Source organism: Desmodus rotundus, chromosome 3, assembly GCF_022682495.2.
Source record: "Desmodus rotundus isolate HL8 chromosome 3, HLdesRot8A.1, whole genome shotgun sequence".
NCBI lineage: Eukaryota > Metazoa > Chordata > Mammalia > Chiroptera > Phyllostomidae > Desmodus > Desmodus rotundus.
The window spans coordinates 157,970,825-157,993,591 of NC_071389.1; the positions used below are offsets into that span (position 1 = coordinate 157,970,825).

The 22,767-nt window shown below is 43.2% G+C and overlaps 1 protein-coding gene across 3 annotated transcripts in view; it reads right to left on the reverse strand.

Annotated features, from left to right (window-relative positions):
* Positions 1–20,511: 20,511 nt before the first annotated feature.
* TMEM117 (transmembrane protein 117) overlaps positions 20,512–22,767 on the reverse strand; it is a 390,562-nt gene continuing 388,306 nt past the window's right edge. For all 3 annotated transcript variants that reach the window (XM_053921589.1, XM_053921590.1, XM_053921588.1), the window contains one exon: positions 20,512–22,245. In XM_053921589.1, coding sequence (XP_053777564.1) covers positions 21,599–22,245 — 647 coding nt within the window. In that variant the 3' untranslated portion in view covers positions 20,512–21,598. The remainder of the gene's footprint in view (positions 22,246–22,767) is intronic.

Below are 22,767 nucleotides of genomic sequence, written 5' to 3' on the forward strand. Positions count from 1 at the left end.
TATTTCTATGTTCCTGTTGGTAACTATACTAAACTAAGTACTTCACACTGCTCTCTCCAACTCTAATCCATTACTACATGGGCCATTCTAGTCGCCTCCCTCCTTCGTCTGAAAATTCCTACTCCAACAGTGAGAAACCCTCATCCATTTACTGAATTGTTCAATTCGATTACATGTACAGCAATACCAGGATTGTTAACCTGTGACCCTGTCGAATACGTGTTTTTATACACAATTCCTTTTGTTTTTAGGCTTACAGACTCCACTCATTACCAAAGGTTTGCTCAACACCTTTTTCCACCACCAGCTTTTGTAAGGTTGTTTCATATATTTTTAATACAATTACAGTCTCTTGTCACATTCTTTCCTAAATGATTTAAAAAAAAATATTTGCATGCCTTAAGGTTCACTCATAAAGTTCCATGGGCATGGACTCTATCACGCGCCGTGTATGCCATGTTGCAATAGCTCACAGAATAGTTCTGTGCCCTATCATTCCCCTCCCCCTCTCCCACCCACACACACACTGGAAACCCCTGGCCACCACCGATCTTTTACTGTCTGCACAGTTGTATAGTTTTACCTTTTCCAGAAAGTCAAGTACTCAGAACAACTTGGACCATACAGTACATAGCCTCTTCAGACTGGCTTCTTTTACCTATTAATATGCATGTAAGATTTTTCTGTATTTTTATTGTATGACAGCTCATTTATTTTTATTGATGAATAATATTGCATTGTATGGGTGCACCAGTTAGTTTATCTATCCCACTGTAGAGGATATCTTGGTTACTTCCAGTTGTTAGAATTATTATTTGTAGAACACATGGTGAGACTATGATTAGTTCTTCAAGAGACTGTCCATCTGTCTTCCCAAGCGTCCGCAGCAGTGATAAGTAAGAGATCCTGTTGCTCCTCATCCTCAGCACTTGGTATAGTAACTCTTTTTTTGTTTCTTTTAACCAATCTGATGGATGTTTGGTGGCACCTCATGGTTGTTTGCATTTGGAATTCCCTAGTGACAGATGATGTCGAACACCTTTTTTATATGCTACTTGCCATAGGCATATCTTTATTGGTGAGCTTCTATTTAGCTGTTTTACCCATTTATTCATTGGGTTGTTTGTCTCCTCATTATTGGGTTTCAAGAGTTCTTTGTATATTTTGGTACCATGCCTTTGCAGACTTGTATTTTGCAAATATTTGCTTCCTGTGTGTGGCTTTTCTTTTCATTCTCTTAACAGTGTATCTTGCCGTGCCAAAGTTTATAACTTTAGTAAAGTCTCACTTATCAATTTTTTAAGAAATCGTGATATTTGTGTTGTGTTTAAAACCTCATTGCCAAATCCAAGGTTACCTAGATTTTTCCTGTTATCTTCAAGGACTTGTATAGTTTTTCATTTTATAAGTTTATGTTTCACTTTGAGTTGACTTTTGTGAAAGGCATATGATTTGTGTCTCGATTCAATTTTTTGCATATGAATATCAAATTTTTCCTTTACCATTTATTGAAAAAACTATCCTTTCTCCTTGGAATTGCTTTGACTCTTTTGTCCAAGATTATTTGGCTATTGCTGTGGGTCTATTTCTGGCCTCTGTTATTCTGTTATATTGACCTATCATCTGTCCATCTTTCCCCTGTACTGCGCTTCCTTGATTCCTGTAGCTTCACAGTAAGTCTCGAAGTTTAATAACTTTAAGTCTTCCAGTGTTGCTCTTCCTGTTCAGTACAGTGTTTGCTATTCTGGGCCGTTTGCCTTTCCACATAAACCTTAGAACCAATTTGCCAATATCCACATTAATAACTTGCTGGGATTTTGATTGGATTTGAGCTGAATCTGTAGATCACATTTGGAACAAGTGAGATATTAGTAATATTGAATTGTCTCACCCTGAACATGGAATATCTCTCCATTAGTTTATATATTCTCTGATTTCTTTTATCAGAAATATGTAGTTTTCTAAGTATAGATCCTTACATATTTTGTTAGATTTATAGCTAAATATTTCTTTTTTGGTGTTATTTTAAGTGGCAGTGTGTTTTTACCTCAAACCCGATTGTTTATTACTGTCACCTAGGAAAGCAATGGGCTTTGATACGTAGAGCAGTTATCGCTCTGCCCCCGGCTCTCCAGGCTTCCTTTTCCCGGGAGAGTCCTGCTTCTGGGACTCGCACCCATCAGTACCCCCCATTCCTGCCCCAGCACCCACTCATACACCAAACTGCGGTCCTGGGGCCATCTGCTTCAGAATTCACTGGCTGTTTGTTTAAAAGTTCATGTCCTAGAGCCTGAGTCTGGATCTTGGCATTTTGGGTATAGAATCTGTGAATAAAACTACGTCTTGCTTCTGTTCCACCGCTGCCATCACCATGGGCTTTATATCCACTTCAGTTTTAGTGCCATTACTCTTAGAGTAGACATTTAAAAAACCACGGTGTTAAACTGAATGTGAGTGTACGGTGCGCAATTCAAAGGTATCGTCTAAGTATATACTATCATTGTGCTGTAAGGAACAAAAAATGAAAAAGATGCAATCCATGCCTTCAAAGCACTCACAGCTTAGTAGGGAGAATGGAATGAAACAGCTCATTAAGATGCTTATCAAACTCAGATACAGGTAGTAACATAAAAACAGAAGCAGGCATGATTGCTTCAGAGTAAGAGGACCTGGAAAGATTAGTGGGAATGGTGACATTGACATTAAGCTTTGAAGAATAGAGAAGGAAGCGTGGATGTTCTTGGTGGAGGAAACCCCAGGAGCAATAGCAGTGACCCTGGCAATGATTGGCATGAGTGTGTGGCAACTGTGGGAGAACTGGGAGCAGGAGACAATCCATTTGCACTTCAGCAAAACCCTAGGACACCAAAAGTAAACTGGTGCTCGACTGTGACAGTCCTCGAATTCCAAATTAAAGAATTAGACTTTATTCTGTTCAAGGGAAAAGGGGGAGGGGAGTAACTGAAGGTTTCTGAACAGTGGGAGACATGATTGCCTTTGCGAAATGTTGTGGCAGAAACGTGAACGGAAAGACCAGGATGAGAGACAGTTGGGGGCTGTGGCAATAATCCATGTGATAGATTAAAAAAATGCTAGCCTGGGTGGGTAGCAGTGGGGTATCTGAAGAGAGGGTATTTGAAATATATTGGAAAGGTTTCGATGTGCTGCCAGTTTTGATTTATTTTTTAGAAACTGAATAATGTCAAAGCTGAGGCTGAGGTTTCTGCATTGCAGAAGCAGGTGACTGGCAATAACCAAATGCAAACAGACTGAAGCCAAGTGGACAATGCATCCATCTTCAGCACTTTTATAGATAAATGTAGTCTCTAAGTTGGACATGATAAAGTTGTACAGTAAAGGTAGAATGTTATAATAAAAGCAGGTCTCAGACGAAATTCTGCCACACACTTAGACACTTATTAAATATTTTCTAAGCAGGCATAAAATGGTGCATGCAGTGTGTCCTGAAATCTTATCGCCACCTCATCTCTCTGTTCTCGTAGGTGACTTACCAGAACTTGCATGAACTATTCACCTGAGGCAGACTGAACAATATTTTAGACTCAAGATGTAGTAACCTTTCTAGTAACTATGGGGAAACCAGGATCCTTTGATCTAGTGGCTGGACCCAGAGGTTCCTCTAGGGATGAAGTTTTTAATGCCTTCTTGAAGAGCACAAGACACAGGAATTGCTAGGTTCTGGATTCCGGGCTCATGCAAAAATGGGAATTATCGTTAAAATATTACCATAACTTAAATATCATTAATTTCACCAATAAGAGTTCATTGCTGGCACCCATCATTACGTGGTAACATCAGATCAGAGACCAACATAGCTAGGGCACTGTAGAAAGCACTCTGCAGTGTGGCCTTTCTGATTTAATGTTAAAACTTGCTAGCTGACCACTCCAGAAATAAGAGTTTCTATTAGGACAACTTACTGCCCTAAATGTGCATTAAACAAACACGCACACATTTGTATCCCTCTATGTTGAAGTACTATAAAGTAAATTTCGTAACACCAGGTGCTGGACTATGAGAAGGGGAATGCTTTTGAGGAAGGCAGAGTAATTTGCCTATGTAAATCCTGACATTCTACAAACATATATAGCCGTGCATAACAGGGGGATGTCTGGCCATTAAAAACAATCTTTTTAACTTTGCTTAAATTCTTTACTTTTCTTTGGTACCATGTAAAATTCTCTGCCAATAGAAGTATATAGCAAAAACTAAAAGCAGTTTTCCACCAGCATTTTTTCTTAGAATTTGCATTTGAGAAAATTGGTTTTCCAAAGGAGTAAAACAGCAAGATCGTATCAGAGCAAAGACGGACCAAAGAACCAACACATTGTAACATATGTGATTTTTAAGTGTGCTCATTCTCATAGAATATTGCGGGAAATGGAAGGATATAGTGTGTTTGCAATCAAACTTGATTTTAGTAAGACTTAGACTTCATCACCTTAACTTTTATGAAATGCTCTGAGACACGAAAAACAAATTTTGTTTGTAGGACCACTGCAAAGTACCACAATGACACAGGGAAAAAAAACAACAGAGAATGAGCCAACCTGTGCCCGATCTGTCTTTGCCGTGCCTCCTGCTGTCTTCCCTCCCAGCTACTGCATGAAGTCTGGGTGTGTGCCTTAGAGCAGGGCTCTCTCTATGTATGGCTATGTATCTATAGGTGATTCACATATCTATACATTAAATCGCCCCCCATTTGAGTTTGGCTGTACTCCTTACTGGTTCTGCAATGTCGAACTCCTGACCTTCTCTTGGACTCAGCTTCTTAATCTATGAAAAGGAGATAGTTGTTTCTGTCACAGACTCTCCGCAGGGATCAAAGGGTCCTGATGTGTGTAGAGTGCTTAACAAAGGGCCTGGAGCACGGTAAAGTGCTTCATAGTTGTTCACTGTCACCACTGCCGCGCGATACAGGGGGAGGCTGCACTATCACTCGCTGTGGCGAGAGAACTACCTTCTGTCTTTTCTTTGTTGGGCAGAGCCATCGGTTTACCTGTGGCAGGTCTTCAGTGTTCAGGTAAGATTTGATTGAGTACTTCTTGTTATGCTAAGGTAAGGCTGATTTCCCTTGAGGCAGAAGGCACAGGACATTTGGTAGCCTGACAAGGGAAATCCCTTTCAACCACCTTGGAATTCGGAAGAGATTGAACATGGGGTCCAGACATTTCCTGGGAGGAAGAGAGGCATCACTTCTGTTGAGGTTCAGTATTATCAAAACTCTATAATGTATTCCCATGTTTTTAGTTAGTCATTTGGTAGGAAGCAACAACAGGACCCTGTTAACCTAAAAATAAAAAGTGAAAGTGAGAGGCAGCAAGCTCTTTGGGATCAAAAGGAATTGCAATCCTGAGAGCAAAGATTGAGGCAGAAACCCAAATCCCAAATAGTGCCCCAATTACAGGGTGAAGTCAAGGAGTTTATGAGAAAGGAAGGGAATACATGAATACATGAATGCAAGAAATTTGTTCTGGTGCCGACAAGCTGAGTTACTCTTTAGCTAGGCATGGCTGGTTACTGATTCTGTCTTCAGAAAGAGACCCACAAGTATCAGTTCTTGTGGTCAGGATGTTTCCTTTTCCTGTTGGCCTTACAAACAGATGTTTGTAAGACAATGGTGGTTTGGCCCACTGCAAAGGTTATTTTGTCCAAGTTCAAGGAGCATGACATGCAAGCAATTCCCCTGGAATTGGTTCTCTGGTTTTATTTTAAAATGGCTCCACTTGTGTCATAGCCACAAAGAGGTGTGCACCATATGGAAATGGAGAGTCTAGGCTCAACACCAAGGTTAAAGTTGCTTTGGGAGCAGGGCTGCCTTCAATCCACTGTGATACCAAGATGGGAGGACTTGCAAAACCCAACACCCTGCCCACTGAACTATGCTTTGTATAAAGAATGGGCCTGCGTGTGAGGATAAACTAAGAAATCTTCATGTTTGGAATTCAAGGATGGGCCATTCCCCTTGAGGCCTATTTTAAGCATTAAAAATTCTAAAGAGTGTCATCTTATAACAAGGTGCAGCCAAGGGGGGGGGCCCAAATAGGGATTTGTAATGGGGTCCAGAACTCAAGGTGTCCAGGAAATATTAGAAAAAAATACATATAGGATGTCCTCACCCCGACAATTCTGAGTTGGGGGATGGGACACATGGAGCAGGGCCGTTCAGAGCTGTTTTGGATAGCAACAGCTGTGCAGCTAACCTCTGGCACGGTCATTTAACATATCTATAACCTTTAACTGATTTCAAAGATATGTTAAATAGCTGTGGCCATGCTTTGAGCCAGGGGGATGGGAGTGACTTCCACCCAAGATGTAACTGGGAGGCAACTCCCCTGGGTTACGGAGCCTGCGTGAGAGCTTGGAGATGATTGGCTCCATGCCATGGGGCCACACCTGCCCAGACTTACTGTGGCAGCCCAGTAAAGCTGGAAGAATATGGGGATGCTGGCAGGTGTAGCTGATTGTAAGAGGAGTCGGAAATGGGGCTGCAGAGGAAGACTGGCACTGGGATTTAAACCCAGGTGTGGCAGCCAGGCAAGGGGAGGAACACATGGCTTTGGCAGAGACGGGGGGGGGGGGGGGGGGGGGAGTGGGGGTGGACCATGCGGCTTGGGCAAGAGTCAGGGCCATGTGGCTTTGGGTTGCTCCTTTTTGCCATGTGGCTTAGGAAGCAGGAGAGACTTTGCCTGGAAGAAAAGGGATGAAAGAACTCTTGCTGGTGGGCCATGAGAAGGTGCCACATGGCTCTGGATTAACTGGAGATTGTGGCAGTGACACAGCTGATGGTGCCGGGAGCCTGAATCACGGACTTGTACTTCTTTTCCTGAGATACGGTACCCCAGACTGGGCAGAGGGTGAAGGAAGGACTGTGTGCATCTGTGGGTATTCTAAAGGACTTTAGTATTTTCATGAAGACATTAAGTCATTACTCTAAGTCTGTATAACTTTTAAATAAATAATTCCTTTTCACCAATCTCTGGCATTGAGAGATGTCTTTCCTCTGGCAGCAGGCAAGGCAAACCTAGTGGGGGGACCCCTGGAGAAAAAGGGGGTCCTTTCAGTAATAGTATATTGTTTACCCCACCTTGGGACTGTCCTGTAACAATCTCAGCGGGGTGAGACAGCCCAGTGACTAAGACAGACCAGTTTCCAACACAACCACATATGGCGATGAAGGAATCAATAATGGTAATGGACTGGGCAGATCTGCCACTTCTCTCATAGGCAGATGGAGCCCAGGGGCCTCTTGGGTGAACAACTGAAGTGAAAACTCCTCTGGGAGGTGTTGCTGGATTCTGGATAATTTGGGCAAGCAAATTTTAAGAGATTAGTTGTAGGGGAAAAAAGGACAAAACCACGTACCATGTAAAGCTGTCACACCACTTACATTGCATTCATCCATCCACCCATTTATCCATTGTTCATCCATCCAGTACATACCTATTAAAGGTGCTATTTAAAGCAGATCGCTTTATAAGATGCGATTTAGCCAAAAAGGGACCAGTGAGCCCATCAATCAGATGGGCTTCACGGGGAAGCACGTGAAGGAACACCATCACATTTCATTTTACCACCTTGCCATATACTCAGAAAATCTAATCATCACCTTACCGCATGCACAGGAATGTTGCACTCTGTGTGTGTGTGTACGAGGTCTGTCCAGAAGGTGCCCAGACATGTAATATGAAAAATAGAGATATTTATTGTAGAAGATACAAGACACAGGAAACACTGTACACAGAACAGTGACGGCTCAGTCCCCTTCAAAGTGGGCACCTTGGCACCTCACACAGTTCTCCCAATCGCCATCAGCTGCTCCCATTGTATTTTCCTGAGGCTCACTGAGGGTTTGAAATCTCTTCCCTTTCAAAGGGGATTTTAGTTTTGAGAAAAGCCAGAAGTCACAGGGTGCCAAATCTGGGCTGTAGGGGAACTGAGTTACTTGGATGATTTGAAGTTTTGCCAAAAAAACTCAGCACAAGACATGATGCATGAGCAGACACATTGTCCAGATGAAGCTGCCAATCACCAGTTGCCCATAGCTGCAGCCTTCTGAATCATCCGAATAGTTTCCATGGAGGAATGTTCAAGCTTAATGCAAAATTTGATACAGATTCTTTGCTCTACTCACTCAGGCATTTTGAATGTGATGGCCACACAGTACATGTGCTCACTCAATGGCGCCTGCCGCCCCATTAACTAGTACAATGAAGTCGTTATTGTTCACACATGTGCAGTCCAGTCCACTCCCCTTGGCTGCCGGGTTACATTGATGTCCCGTAAACTCATTATATTAACAATGGTTGGACTTTTTCCAGACAGGCCTCATATACACAGACATTTTTATTTATAGATTCTTGGAATGGCAAGGTATTTATGCCAGTGGTGGCTTGGTTTAATATAGAGACTGCTATTTTGGTGTGAAAGTTGGTTTTACAAAACAAACATAAAACAAAAAACCCTATGGCATACTATTTAGAGAGGGAAGCCCCAGAAAGCCTGCCCTGATGTGTCCCCCATCTACCTACGGAGACAATTCACTACCAGATTTGGCTCCCACGGGACCGCGGGTTGTCTTTTCTTCCAGTAGCCGCACTGACAAGAGGTGCTGAAGGAGAAAGCCCGCACAACCTGCAAGCGGTGAACACCCATCCACTGCCCTGTCAGCCCTCATGGTTCCAAACCAAATGAATTCCCGTCCGTCATGAGTCATCACGTATTTCTGCATCTATTTAACAAGCATAATATTATTAATAGTGCAGGAAAAACAAGACTACATCTGTGGATCTGCTGTTTTTGTTCCTTTACTAATTGTCTATATTTTGCTTTTTGGTCTCAAGATGCTGGAATAAACATGTACTTTGTGTGAGAAAAGACATCTGATCCAATATTCTTTAATTAATGTAATCTTTTAAAAAGTGTTCCAATATCCTTAGAAAGACTTTAAGCACCTGGGTGGAATGAGGAAAGAGGTCCCTGCACTTACTTAAAAATGTCTATTTATAGCAGCATCTGGCTGACGTTCTGTACTCACCTGTCGGGGAGGCAGGTATCCCCATAGACAGCTCCATGGCTCACAGAAAGCTGGTGCAGAGGGTCAGGCTGACAGATTGTTTTTGCTGTCTTAATGAGCACAAATTAACTGATTTTGCTGAAAAATCTCTTTGAATCATGACAGACAAAACATGTTTCACAATATGATATGCTTTCAGTGGGCAGCTCTGGTCTCTTCGTGTAGAGACTGCCTGTGCTAGTTTATTCCTAGTTACTTTTGTACCTTGATGACCCAACCTCAGCAATTCCCTGCAAACACACACCCAAGAGCTTAGAAAGCAAAGGCAGGCTGTGTCTTCTCACCTGGGGTGCCCAGTGGTACAGACTGGCATCAGTTGCTGAGTCGTTTTGTCTACTTGGTTGTTTAATTCCTCCTTTGTGGTGAATGGTTTCTCGTGAGCATTAACACGTGCTGCCGAGACCTTCACGCTTTGTGACCACTCCCCTTATGTTCATTCATATGCTTCCACACCCCTGACTGGCTTGCCAGGCCATTGCCACTGTCACAAGTCCATACGCATTCTAACCTTGCATTACTTTTCTTTCCACACAGTGTATACGACCAAGCAAAGCAACCAAAGCACTGCCCACCGGGAAGAATTTCTCTTTCTAATATCCTTCCAGGTCTCCCTGAACGTGCCATAGTAGAGTTACTGTCCACTTTCAGCTGGTACCCATTCACCAAGGCAAGCCATCCATGAGCAAAGCTTGTTTGTTTTTCCTGTGTATTTTGGATCTGCCATACACCCACAGGTATGAGTTGAGGAAGTGTACTATTATAATGGAGGTGGATGCTGCCTTAGTGCAGGCTGCTATAACAAAAATACCATAGACTGGGTGCAAACGATAAACATGTATTTCTCACATATCCGGAGGCTAAAAAGTTCAGAATCAGGGCGCCAACAGGTTTGGTGTCTGGTGAGGGCTGGCTTCCAGGTTGGGGGACAGTCGTTTTCTTGCCAGCCCTTCAAGCGTTGGAGTGATTGGTTCTTTAGCTCCTTGTAAGGGCACCCATTCCATCATGGGGCCCCTACTCCCCAAACCTCACCCAAAGCTAATTACCCCCCAAGGCTCCACCTCCAAATATCATCATACCAGGAATTAAGCTTCAACATATGCATTTTGGGAGGATACAAACATTCAATCCATAGCAGATTCCACGGGCAGGGGTGGGGCCCAGGGGTCTGCCCTAGCTGCTCTTGCAGCTCACTCGTCCTCTCTGGTCCTGCTTGTGTTTGATGACAGATGTGTAGCTTCCTTCTTACAGTGGCCATTACCGGGCCTACCCAAACTTATGGCTGGGATTGACAGAACCGTAATGAGCAACTGAGCTGCGTGGTCACGTGATGTCCCATCTGTACCAGGGCCTAGTGCCCCATCAGATGTTGTTTCTCAAAAGCATGTAATTCTGCTGCAGATGGCGTGGCCTTCCTCCAGAAACCTAGGGGCCTGTGTTGTGGTTTTCTCAGCGGGGTGTGGCACACGCTCCACTCAGCCTTTTTCCTCACCACTGACACCTCCGACGCTGTAGAGCCCACAGATCTCACGCCCCGAGTGGTGGCAGCGTTGCTGGCCCCTCACCTTGGACCTCCTGCAAGGTCCTCTCCCGCTGCGGGCTCAGATCCTCTTGCACCTGGAACACTTTCGCGTTGCCTGGCACAGGGGCTGGAGCTGTTTCTGCACGTGGAACGCAGCCTACTAGGCATCATGTGTCGTTTTTGTATTAGGAGGTGCAAGATACACAATCTTAGAGGTGATGTCTCAGTGCGTTCTCAACCTCTAGACTCTAAAAAATGATATGTGTGTCAGGTCCCTGCATTTCTCAGGGCCCAGAATCTACCCTGTGGGCACATTTCTCTCACTGAGACCTTCTGTGTGCCAGCTATTCCTGTAAGGTGTCCAGATGACCCAGATTTCTTTGAACTGTGCTTTGACAAAGGGCAGGAGAGTTATCTGCGGGTAACATTACAAATAAATATTTTTGTCTGACCCGTGTGAACGCAAATGGCTCCTGATACCCTTTTCTGATGGAGACAGAAAAGGGTGTATCTGCGTGAACCCAAGCCAGAGATGAGACGCATGAAGGCGTTCCTACTTTACACAGTTATCTGTGTTTGTGATCCCAGACACGTCTGCCTGTTTTGGGGGATAGTACATACTCCACTTCCGTATATGAGCTGAGGTCTCTGGCGCCCTTTCGGTTCTTGTAAACATCTGAGTTAGGAGATCCTCTTCTGGGGTCCTTCACCTCGATGGCCCTTTCTAACTGGGCACCCTGCCCCTGCTGCCATGGTGCGTGCATTACATAAGGTTCCCAGTTCCAGCAGGTCCATTTGCTGTGTCGCCCTCCCCCCAGCAAGCGGTGAGTAATTTTGTCCAACTGGGAAGAGGAAACCTGAAGACAGGAAGGGCGGGGCCAACCTGATCGAATCGTCTTGCAGTACTGATGACGCCTGGACCTCCGTTCTTTGTCAGAGTGACTTTAAAACGTTGCTGTATCAAATATACCATTTCTTACTTAAAATTCTTTATCTTCAGAAGGAAGTGCAAAGTCCTCAACATGGTCAGCAAGGCCCAAACAGCCTCTGACCCCTGCCCACCCTCCCACCTGAGAGAGGGGCGCCAGAGTTAGGGGAGGAGCCTTACAAAAAGTGGAAAGATACACTTTAAACACGTGGTGACACGAATAATCACTTCGTTGTCGTCATGAGCGGTAGTGTCATTACATCTCTCTTTTATTGAAGGTAGCCTGCTTTGCTTTATTTTTTTAACATAAACAAATGAAAATTTTTAATACTTTGAAAAGTTTAGTTTCAGATCCAAAATATTAAAAGGTTTTTGATTTTTTCATTTTTAAAAAAGTACTCGTTTATTTATTGTATTGTTGTTCAAGTACAGTTGTTTCCATTTTCCCACCACCACTCCCCTGCCCCACCTGTCCCCACCTCCCACCCTTGATCCTACCCCATTATAACCAGAGACACTGAAATAAAGAACAAACTGGCAGTAACCAGAGGGGAGAGGGGAGGGGATAGTGGTGGGGAAAGGGGAAGGAACACGGGTAAAGGACACATGAAGCTAGCCTGTTTTAAAAGCAAATGCAATCTTTTCTTGCCCAGCAAGGTGTTAGTCTCTGGCACTATTTCAGGATTTTTTTTTTTTCTTTTTTGCACAAGCATGTCCTTAAACCTGTGGGTTCAGCTCTGCCCAGGCACCAACTGACCCCTACAAAGATCAAGACATATCCTCAGCGCTTCATCCTCAGCAGTGAGGGCCGCTCTCGCAAACTAGCCCCCGTTTGGCATGGGGCGAACATCAAAGTGATACTGCCCTCCGAGGGTGCGCCTGGTGGGCAAGGCCAGAGCACAGCCTGGGGTGTCTCATCTGCCGTCCAGCTCCGTCGGTATCCTGCCCTGAACCCCACACTGCTTGAGTGGGGGCCAAGTGACCCACAAAATGCAAACTGGTCAATTCCCCAGCTTGGGCTGCCCCTGTGCTCTCCCTTGGGCCTGTCCGGAGGCTTCTTCCTGCTTCGAACTGGTCAGATTCCTCTCGGACCATGACAGCACCTCAAGAGCTTGGGCAGCGTCCGCTGCCCTCCCCACCACTGGACTTCTTGAATAAAGAGCATTTTCTGCCTTCTTGAACAGCCACTCCCCGACCCTGTCAGATGGAGGGACCACGCAGGGAAATTAAACCCTTGGCCCTTGCTCCTGTTTTCCTCAATGTCCAGATTTATCGCTCTTTTTGAGGGGTTGGGCTATGACGCATGTTTAAACTCTTAGGTATAAAAAAAACAAACACACTTCTAGGCTCTGTCCTTTAGAGAGGTCAACAAGGAGTGGGGATGGGGATGGGGGTGGAGTAGGAAAACATCTTACACTCATTGCCTTGGAGTAAGAGGTGACTGATGAAAAAATGCAAAGGAGGCAGAAAGAGAGGACCCGAGACATATCTCTCCGGATGTTTTGCCCTCCCCCACGCCATCGTTCTGTGTGGGCCCCGGGCTGGCGAGGCTGGCGTGGGCGCTCTCACGCAGACCCCACACTATCGAGTCACTCAGGGCTGCGTGCCAGTTTCCTCCTCCAGCCCACACAAGTCTAATCAAATTAGTGGCTGCTGTGGCTGGTTTTCATCACATGCCATTAGAATATAACTCTTTCATGAATAATTCTGAACAGCGACTCAAGGCAATTGATTACAAGAACTACATATTTCAAATGGGAGGAATAATTGATGTTTTCAACATGTAAATAGGCTTCTAAGGAATTCGGAGATACCAGCCAGAATCACAGTTCATTTGAGTTTTAGAGCCTGTGACTTGGGTTTATTTTCCGATTTTGGCTTTCAGAGAATGACGTGAATCCTGTAAGCCTGCTTCACCCCAGTCCTGCTGGTGGACGCCCTGAGTGCACTTAACCAGCTACGATCTGCCCACAGGGTTCTGCTGAATGGGGCGGTACTACTTCCTTGCTTCTGAAAGACCGGCATCTCAGGATACACAGCCAGCCATCGTGCAACTGTTTCCCAGTCAGTCACAGCCAACTCCCCCACACGGATCTCTAGTGGAAGAAACCGGCTGGTGGGCTGGGGATGTGGCACCGCTGTCCCAGGACTCAGACCGCGGACTTCCAGCTGCTACGCTGATCTGCTGCTCTTTGCTTTAATTGCCTCTCATGCTTCCTCCTGGTTTGCTCTTAGTACCTATCGTGCGCCTCCCTTGAGGAAGAGTTTTTACACATTTTTCTGGCTCAACTGTGACATTCCCTTCTCATTAGATTTTTAAAATTTGCTATCTTCTATTCCTTGTGATAGTTAACTTTTTGTATCAACTTGAATGGGCCATGGGTGCCCAGATGAAACATTGTATCCTGGTGTGTCTGTGGGAGTGTTTCCAGGTGAAATTAGTGCCTGAATGGTACAGTGTCCTCCCCAGTATGGTTGGCAAGAGAACAAAAAGCAGAGAAATTCCTCCCTTTTTTCCTGCCTCACTGATGCAGCTGGAACATCCTTTCTTACCTCCTCCCGCCCTGGGACAGGGATTTGTTATGTTTGGCTTGCTTGATTCTCAGGCCTTCAACTCACATTGAATCCTATCAATACTTTCCTGAGTCTCCAGCTCACAGAGACGGGTTATGGAGCTTCTTTGCCTCCATTATCTCATGAAACCTGGCTGGGTATACATTTTGTAAATGCTCCTTTGACTAGAAATTCTCCAAGTTGTTGCTTGTCCTTTGTGGGCACAGAGCTGAATGACATTTCCCTTCACGGTAGTCAGGCGCTGCCGCAGACTCCGGTCAGCGGAATGCAAACATGGAGTGAGGTGTGCCAGTTCCAGGGCTGTTCCCAAATCTTCCTGCAGAATCTTCCTCACCTTCTCTCTTTCCTCACCAGCCACAGATACCGACCCCTTGTTGGAATACGTCTGGATCTCCAAGTTGCCGAATGGAGGGCCATCCAGTGGATATCCAATTTAATTGCAACACGAGACTGAAGAGAACATTCATTGTTAAGCCATTGGGAATTTGGATTTGTTCACACATTGAAAAACACTGGTCAGCAGTAAGAGGCCGCTGAAAAAGCTGAACGATGCAATCATATTTAGACTGTAGAAAGACTGTTCGGGTAAAAGTGTGGAAAATGGATAGCGCTCGACAACATAAGAGTTGGGAGGACCAGGTAGGACCACATCACAGGTACCCCTGCAAGAGCAGATGAGCTAGATCCCTGCTTGGCACTGAGTGATAATGACAGAAACACAAAATAAATACAATCTCTTCCCACTGGAGACCATTTGGATATGTAAATAACAGAGCCTCCCCGTTTTCTGGCATCTCTGAAGCTCTAAATATTGCTCTTCAAATTTAAGAACATTATAATTTGTTCAAAGATTATATTATAATAATTTTGTCATTATCAGATCTAAATAGTAATTGTTAGAGTGTTCTTTCTTGACTTAGTCTCTTCCATGTTATACATTTTGTTTCAATCAAGAGTGATGATTTTTAAATGCAGATCTTTTCCAATGAGGTTAGGCATAAGTCAACTGAACTGTCTAGGTAAGATAATGTATTCAAAGGAAATAAATCTATAAACTGGATGAAAACCCACAATGCTGTTTTAGAATGTTATTCTGCTAAGCACTGCAGCTTGGCCAAGGAGTTGCCTTGAATCCATGAAATACCATACTAAGGTGGCTCGTCCAAAAAGGCAGGAATGAAGCAACATCCTGATTTGCAAATAGCTTCCTCAGCTGCACGCAAAGCCAGTCTGGGAGACGCTGAAGTGCAGGGCACAGGTGTGCGCCGGCTCTTGTTTAGATGCTGATGACACCAGCACTTTCACTTCAGGACTTATGAAAGGTGGTGGATGACTGGAGCGATGCAAAAAGTCCGATGAGAAAAGCTGGTAAAGAATCATAAAAAGAAGGCAACAATGTAAGGACTCTGGAGCCGAGAAAACCTCGAGGAATACGTCCAGCACAGCAGTTCAAGGGATTACAGCCATTGATTTTAGACAATTTAGTCACTTGCTTTAAACTGGGGGCTCTGAACTCCGGTTAAAAGTGAAAAGGGATTTATAGTGTAGCTTGTAGAGTTCAAAACAACTACTGTGCAGAGGGAAAATTGGGAGCAAACAGCCTAACCACGTCCAAGGGCAGCATCAGCCCGGAGCCGCTGATGAAGGCGAGGGGAGCAGGCGCCACTGAAGGTGGGAGCTGGGGGAGGGGTGGGGGGGGACTGGAGCCCGCACCTCACATCTGCACAGCCTGCTGCTGTTCACAGAATGCTTTCACATGCAGCGGGTCCTCTCGGAAACTCTGTGAGGGAGTCCCATTTGGGGGACGAGAAGCGAAGGCTCACAGTGTTCCAGGGACACGTCTGTGAGGCCAGTGCTTGTCCTCTCACAATCCCGCTAGCTCGCCTCGGTCAAGATTTGTTAAAATAAAGCAGTTTGGATGGGCACTTCCAAACAGAGTTGTTTCTAGAGCCTATATTTCATCAAGCCTTCTAAAACCGGGGTTCGGCTGGGGTGGGGTGGAGGGCTGGGGAGAAAAGGCACACAACTGTAATGGAATAACAATAAAAAATTTTAAAAAAGAAGTAAAGTAGTCAATCTGCATAAACTTTTCCAATAAAAAAAAATAAAACCAGCCATTTGCTTATCATTCTTTTCTTTGTTTGAACCTTCGTAACTGCCTGTCCCACCCCTGACATTTGCCTGGGGGTGTTTAAACCTTGCAGAGACCTATGCTTTCCCCTCCCCAAGGGAAAGTAAAATTATGAGAGAAACCAAATCCAGTGCTGAGAATTGTATTAGGACCAACCTCTGTTGTGTCTTTATAAACGTAGCTTAAATCAGATCACCTGGCAATCAACTGAATGCTTCTCCCATTTAATTCAACCTTATCTGTTTTGATCATATAATTTAACTTGGAAATTGCATCCAGACAGCTGTTAGAGGTTATTTAACTTAGGTTCTTGAAACATGAGTTGTTAGAGCTCAAGCATCTTAAGATTTTATAACAGCTCCTCGTCACAGATCCTGTTAGAGATGGATACTCTGGTTCAAATGGATGTGCACGAGCTGTGAATAGAAAATAAATGGGACTTTGGGGTCAGGCAAGCATGGGTTCAAATCCCAAGTCTGCATCTGCCACCTTTGTGACCTTGGGCAAATTCATAAACCTCTCTGAGCCTCAGTTTCATTGTCTGATAAGGAAAATTAACCGTACTTGCCTTCAGTGGTTAATGTGAGGATTAAATGCAATAATGTATTTTTGCATAGAAAATACTCAGAATGATAATATTACCTATATGAGGATTGAGCAAAGATCTAGGTAGAGTGCAAACATTTTATCGGGGTGAGGAGCGCCTGTAAATTGGTTTTGTTACTGTAGTTCTCAATGGCAAATCATAATGGCCCTTCTCAGTCACATAGGCAAGACCCCCAAAAGCCCGTAGTGCGATTAGTTAGTGTTAAGGAACTTAAGGCCTTATGAAAAATTATGTTGGAGGAAAGATAAGAAATTAACCTGTGATATGCATTATATTTTTTTTATATTTTCTAAAGTAAAATAACTGATACCTCACACAAAGTTGAAATAATATCAGGGGTATATTACACGTTACATTGTAAAAATACCTGTCCAATTTTGTTTCTCACTAAAAATTTTCAGAACGTTTATCACAAAATAATGGCACGATGTTTTTTTCACCAAGGTGCCGGCACCTGGATGCTGACGGTGTGCGTACTCACAGACTTTCCCGGGTTTGTTCTCCCCTCAAGGGTGTTCCAGTCTCTCTGAATTAAGGGTTGATCTATTTGTCTGCATCTTCTCGTGGTGCCTACGCCCTCGACACTTCTGTTATGTGTTTCCTGGGTTCCACGTCTCCTTGCCCAGGTCTCGCCATCCTCCCCGGGGGCAGACTTCGAGTAACTTGACTGCTAGAATGTTTAAGAAACTGACCGACCAGCTTTCTGTGTAGCCCCCTCGGTGACACTGAACAGGACTTCCCGAGTCTCCTACCTAACAGTAGGAGGGCTGGGCTCATGCTGAAGTTCCTTTTACAAAGGCCTTGCTTCCTCCCCATATTTTAAAGCCTGTCCACACAAGAACTGCCATTTCTCATTTCCAAGACTTCTTTCAGCCAAATTCCACGTGTGCTGCACCATCTGCCTAACCTTTTCTTTCTATTACAAATATCTACCTCTTTTCCAGTTATCTTCAGCAAGGCTGACTTGTGACCTGCAAATACTACATCTAAACTCTCTAGTTGTACAATTTACAACACAGCTGTGGTCCTAAATGGTAGTAAGTCAAACATCTTACCTGTATGGGTTCCCCTATTGGTCCCATACATCTCTTTAGATCCCTATGCATACGTACGTGTTTAAAAACAAAAATAGGGATAGACGAGAAAAGTGCCAGTTTATATGTTGCAAAACTGAGTCGCTCTCCCCCTTTTAAATGCAGGTACAGGTTAGAGTGGTTCCGAGGGGCAAAGCTGGAGGAAATTCAGCCAGACAGACTAGTGAGCCACATAACAGTCTTAGAGGGAAAAGCTAACAGCAACACAGTACCCAGATTGTGACTGCATACCCAAGGGTTTCCGTTAAAAATAGGGACCAGTTTAGAGTGAGGGCATATGGACAGTGATGGGAGTGTGCTGAAGCCTGGGCGCAACGTCAGACAATCCAGCTGTGATCATGAGCCACCATTATCGAGACAGCGAACGGGGGTTCCTTGGCATTATCTTTTGCCCTTCTCGTATTGGGCTGTGCTGGCGACCCACAGGACAGCCAAATAACAGAAGAGGACTGCTGATGGAGCCCAGAGTTGAGATAGGACAGTGGCCTTGGCTCCCACTTCCAGTCTGTGTGTCTGTGTTGGATGACATTCCATTGTGCTGGTGGCCAATAGGGCTTTGGGAGACTACTTGTGATATCTGAGCTATAAAAGCAAGGGATTTGCGGCCTGGCTGACCTTAACGCAAATGGGGAAGAACTGATTCTTAACATTTCTGACACGATTCACCAGTGATCTGAGATGTGCTAAAAGAGAACGTGAGAAGCAGCCACTGAGGGGAGAAGAGGAGGTAACTAACAATAGCTATGTAATATAAATGGGCAGGTGGTAATGAGATTTATGTGTAGGCATCTATTACCGGGCATAAATTCATGGTGTTTAGTTAATTTTCCATTTAAACTACTAATGAAATACTCTATCATGGAGAATACTAAAATCATGTTAAATTAATGCAATTTATGCACTACACAGAATAAAATACTGTAATTACTAAACAGTAGAAACACAATTTTTTATAGTCCTTCAGCATCACTGCAATTAAGGCATCACATGTGTTGTTTTTTCTTTAGAATATGTGGTTAGTGATATTTAATTTTTTTAACTCTTCATTTTCTGAGTTTACTACACATCTTTTTTTTTTTTTTTAATGCCCTCAATGGCCCAAGAGTTTCTCTAGAGTCACAGTGCATTGCTAAATGACTCAGAATGTAAGACTGCCCATGAAAGGATGTGATTTTAACTTTGATTTTACTTTCTAGCCTTCAGTTGGTGCAAGTATAGATGGAATGTACAATATCCAAAAAAGGTAGGGAAAAAAAGGAAGGAGACTAGTGTGTAGATAAAAAGGTCAAGATTGTTATATACAATTGGATATTGGAAGCCTTGAAGGTTCAAATCTGGTTTGGCTATTAAAAAGCCATCCCTAGACATTACTCCACTTGGTACTAATATTTTCATATCAGCTAATAACTTCTCTCTATCCCTAGAGACACATAAGCATACACAGTGCTCTAAGAGTCTAAGGTTTCTTTCCATTCTACCTTACTTCTGCTAATTAATTCCCCCATTAGAACACTTTTTCTTAATACTTATATAAATATTCTCAAATAATATATTTTTAAAGCAGCTACTGTATTAAGATTTTATTTTTGATTTTTATCATCTTCATTTTTAATTAACTTATTGGGTGGCATGGGTTGATGAGATTATACAGGTTTCGCGGGTACATTTCTGCACTACATCGTCTGTATACCGTGCTGTGTCCCCACAACCTTCAAATCTTCCTCTGTCGCCATGTACTTGATTCCCTTTACCTTTTACAGCCCCTCTCATCCCCCACCCCCGGTAACCAGCACATTATCTGTGTCTGTGAGTTTTTGTTTGTTTTTCTTCTTTGTTTATAAGGACTGCCTGCTGATAATAAACACACACTTTCTAAATCAATTTCCTTCTTCAGTCTACAAGACAATGACTTCCCAAATAAATAAAAATATTGTCCCAGGTGGTATTATTTTCTTGTCCTGGGGCAGAAGTGGAATGCTCTATGCTATGCAAATTTGTTATGGCCAACATTACCACCTGTCAGAGATAATATGGAAGTTTCTTTGGATGATGCGGTCAATGAGTTACTATGGTGAGCTTGATCTCTGCGTTTTCAGTGTCAGAGATATTTATGGTTCTAAGCAGCACCATGCACGGCTAGTAAAGGTAGTAGAAACAGCAGGTGCATGGTTCCAATTTGCTTAGTAAACAATTGTAGAAAGATGTTTATTAAAGCTGGCTTTCAAGTGACAGATGAATGCATAGTTGTATAATGCATGCTAAATTCAGCATGCTGCAAGCTTAAAAGCAGATAGATCAAAACAACAGAGATTTAAAAAATCATAAAGACAAAATATAGCTATGTCAGTATGTGGCAGGAAAATAATTTTGCCTTAAAAGTGATCTTCCCCAGCCCCCTCAAGGAACGTATTACCACAATTTCTGGAACAAAATTAAAGTCAAGTTGGGAGTGTTTCATTTTTTAACTTGTCTGGCATGGAATTTAGAAAAAAAGGAGGGGCTGTTTTAAACTAAGATACAATTGAATCCCTCTATTGTGAACAAAAAATAACATCACATAATTACTGATATATAATTTTCTTATTTATTATTGTGAAATGTGTAATTCTTAAAAAAACAAAAACACACGCACAAAATAAGCCACTAAACAGACTCTCTCATGCATGATCTTTTCTACCTCACAAGAGCCCACTGCACAGTTTGTAGAGGAGTTTCCTTGCTCAGGGCTGGCATGGGTTCTTCAATTTTCACTGTCCAGAGCCATAGTTACAGAAAGATGTACAAATAACGTAGATGGTAGGTTGTGCACCCCCTCACTTGATTGAAACTTCCGTTCCTTGGTTTTCTAGGGCTTAGTGTAAATGCCAATAAATTTCAGAGTTCACCCAACTGTGCCTCTTAAACTTTGTTCCCAAAGGTGAAGGGCAGGATTTTTAATCAAGTAGCAATTTATCTTTAATTAGGAAAACATAATTAAGTATTATCATCCAACTGCAATTACTTGTTGGAGAAAGTCACATTTCACGAGTAGTGACCCATGCTGGATTATCGTTCTCCTGCTAGGGAATTTTGCATCTGTATTTGTATTTGGCAGACAGCCATTAAAAATTCAAAGGTTATCGCCATGTGTCTCCGCAGTCCAGCTATCAAAGTCACCAACTCCGCTGCTGAGTAAGAAACCAAGAGACACGTCCTGAGCCGCACCAAGACTACATTTGTTTCCTGATCAGACACCAACTATAGATCAAAATAATTGTATACAAAAAAAATCCATGTCAAGTAGGTTAGAGAACTGTTCCACACTTCGCTTCTGGTACAGTTAAAAACAGTTTAATGTCTCAAGGCACCACTATGGTTGAACATCAGATACACAGGTAATCAGCTAATCTACTACGCTGTAAAGTCAGTGAATAGCTTGTGCAATTGTGGAAAGCAATCTCTAGGGGGCTGTTAGATATACAGTAGGCACGTGTATCATAGTACAAATAGAAAACAATGAGTCCTAGAAAAAGCATGTTGAGCACCGTTGTGGCATTGTTTGTATTTCTCTACCTAACACAAAGTAAACCTTACATTTACCAAAGGAAAGACAAACTTCTTAAAGTTACACTCAGGGTTGCTTTTTGTGCTATCTCAAAGTAAATGAGTCTAGTTCGTGGGTGTACTTTTGGAAGTCGTTGGATCAGGGTCAGCTTCTGTCGTGCTGGTAGGCTCGTTCAAGTGCGAGTTCAAGTTTTCCGACGTTAGGTGAGAGGACTTGTACACAATCTCGTTGAAGTCGGACCTGATGCAAACCAAAGGAGGGTCGTTCAAAGGGTCCTCCACTGAGACCTGGGTGTTTTCTCGCGTGATGCCCATGTCTTTGCTATGTTCCGATGGGGATTTTCTTTTCATGCGAGTGTAAGTCTTGTCTTGATTCTCCATGCCTTGCTCATTTTTCAAAAACCGTCCAAAGAACCAAATGAAGAATCCAAACCACACAAATGCTATCAAACTTGGAACAAAAGCCAGACACTTGACATCAAGGCTAGCCCCTGTGAACCTGCTGTGTAAGAACATGTCTCCCTCAACATACGTTTTATTTGTCTGAGGGTTGGTGTGATTGGACCTCCATTCCCAGGATAGCTTGGTTCTGTTCAAATCCTTTAAACTTTCTGAGTCTTTCACTGTATATATCTTCTGCCCTGGGCCAATATACTGTCCATATTCATGAGGCTTGTAAAATATCTGGTTCTTCCACATATTAAGATCCAAAATCAAGACCAGAAAGATAATTCCATAGTTAAACCATTTACCTGCATTAAAAACAAACACTGTATGTTAGTCAAAGACCCATAAAACGGCACTAAGGTTTTCTCCAATAAAATGTAGATAATGTTATAATAGTATAGATTGCTCATGTTTTGGACCTGTTAACAATTAATTTTTTGAGAGTTCTATGTTGTCATTAAGGGGAAATTGGCAAAGGGAATTTCCTAAATGGATTCTAGGCATATGAAAATGTAACTGTGGTCCAACAGCCAGTAATTTATGTCATTTACATTAACCAGATTAAGTCTCCTTGTCTTATAGGCTCCATAGCCATATTCAAATTTGGGCCTGTGTAGGTTATTCTCCACAACGTTTCAATTAATGCTCAAGAACAAAGATCTAAAAAAATTCTTAGAAAAGCCCAATGTATAATTCAACATCTCTTATAGTTTTATAATTATGTCTGGGCAAGACATGAGTCATTTTGCAAGGGAGGCACAGCAGCGTATCGGCTGGAACAGCATTGCTGTTTATAGGTGACCTGTTGATTGAACCATTAGTTGATG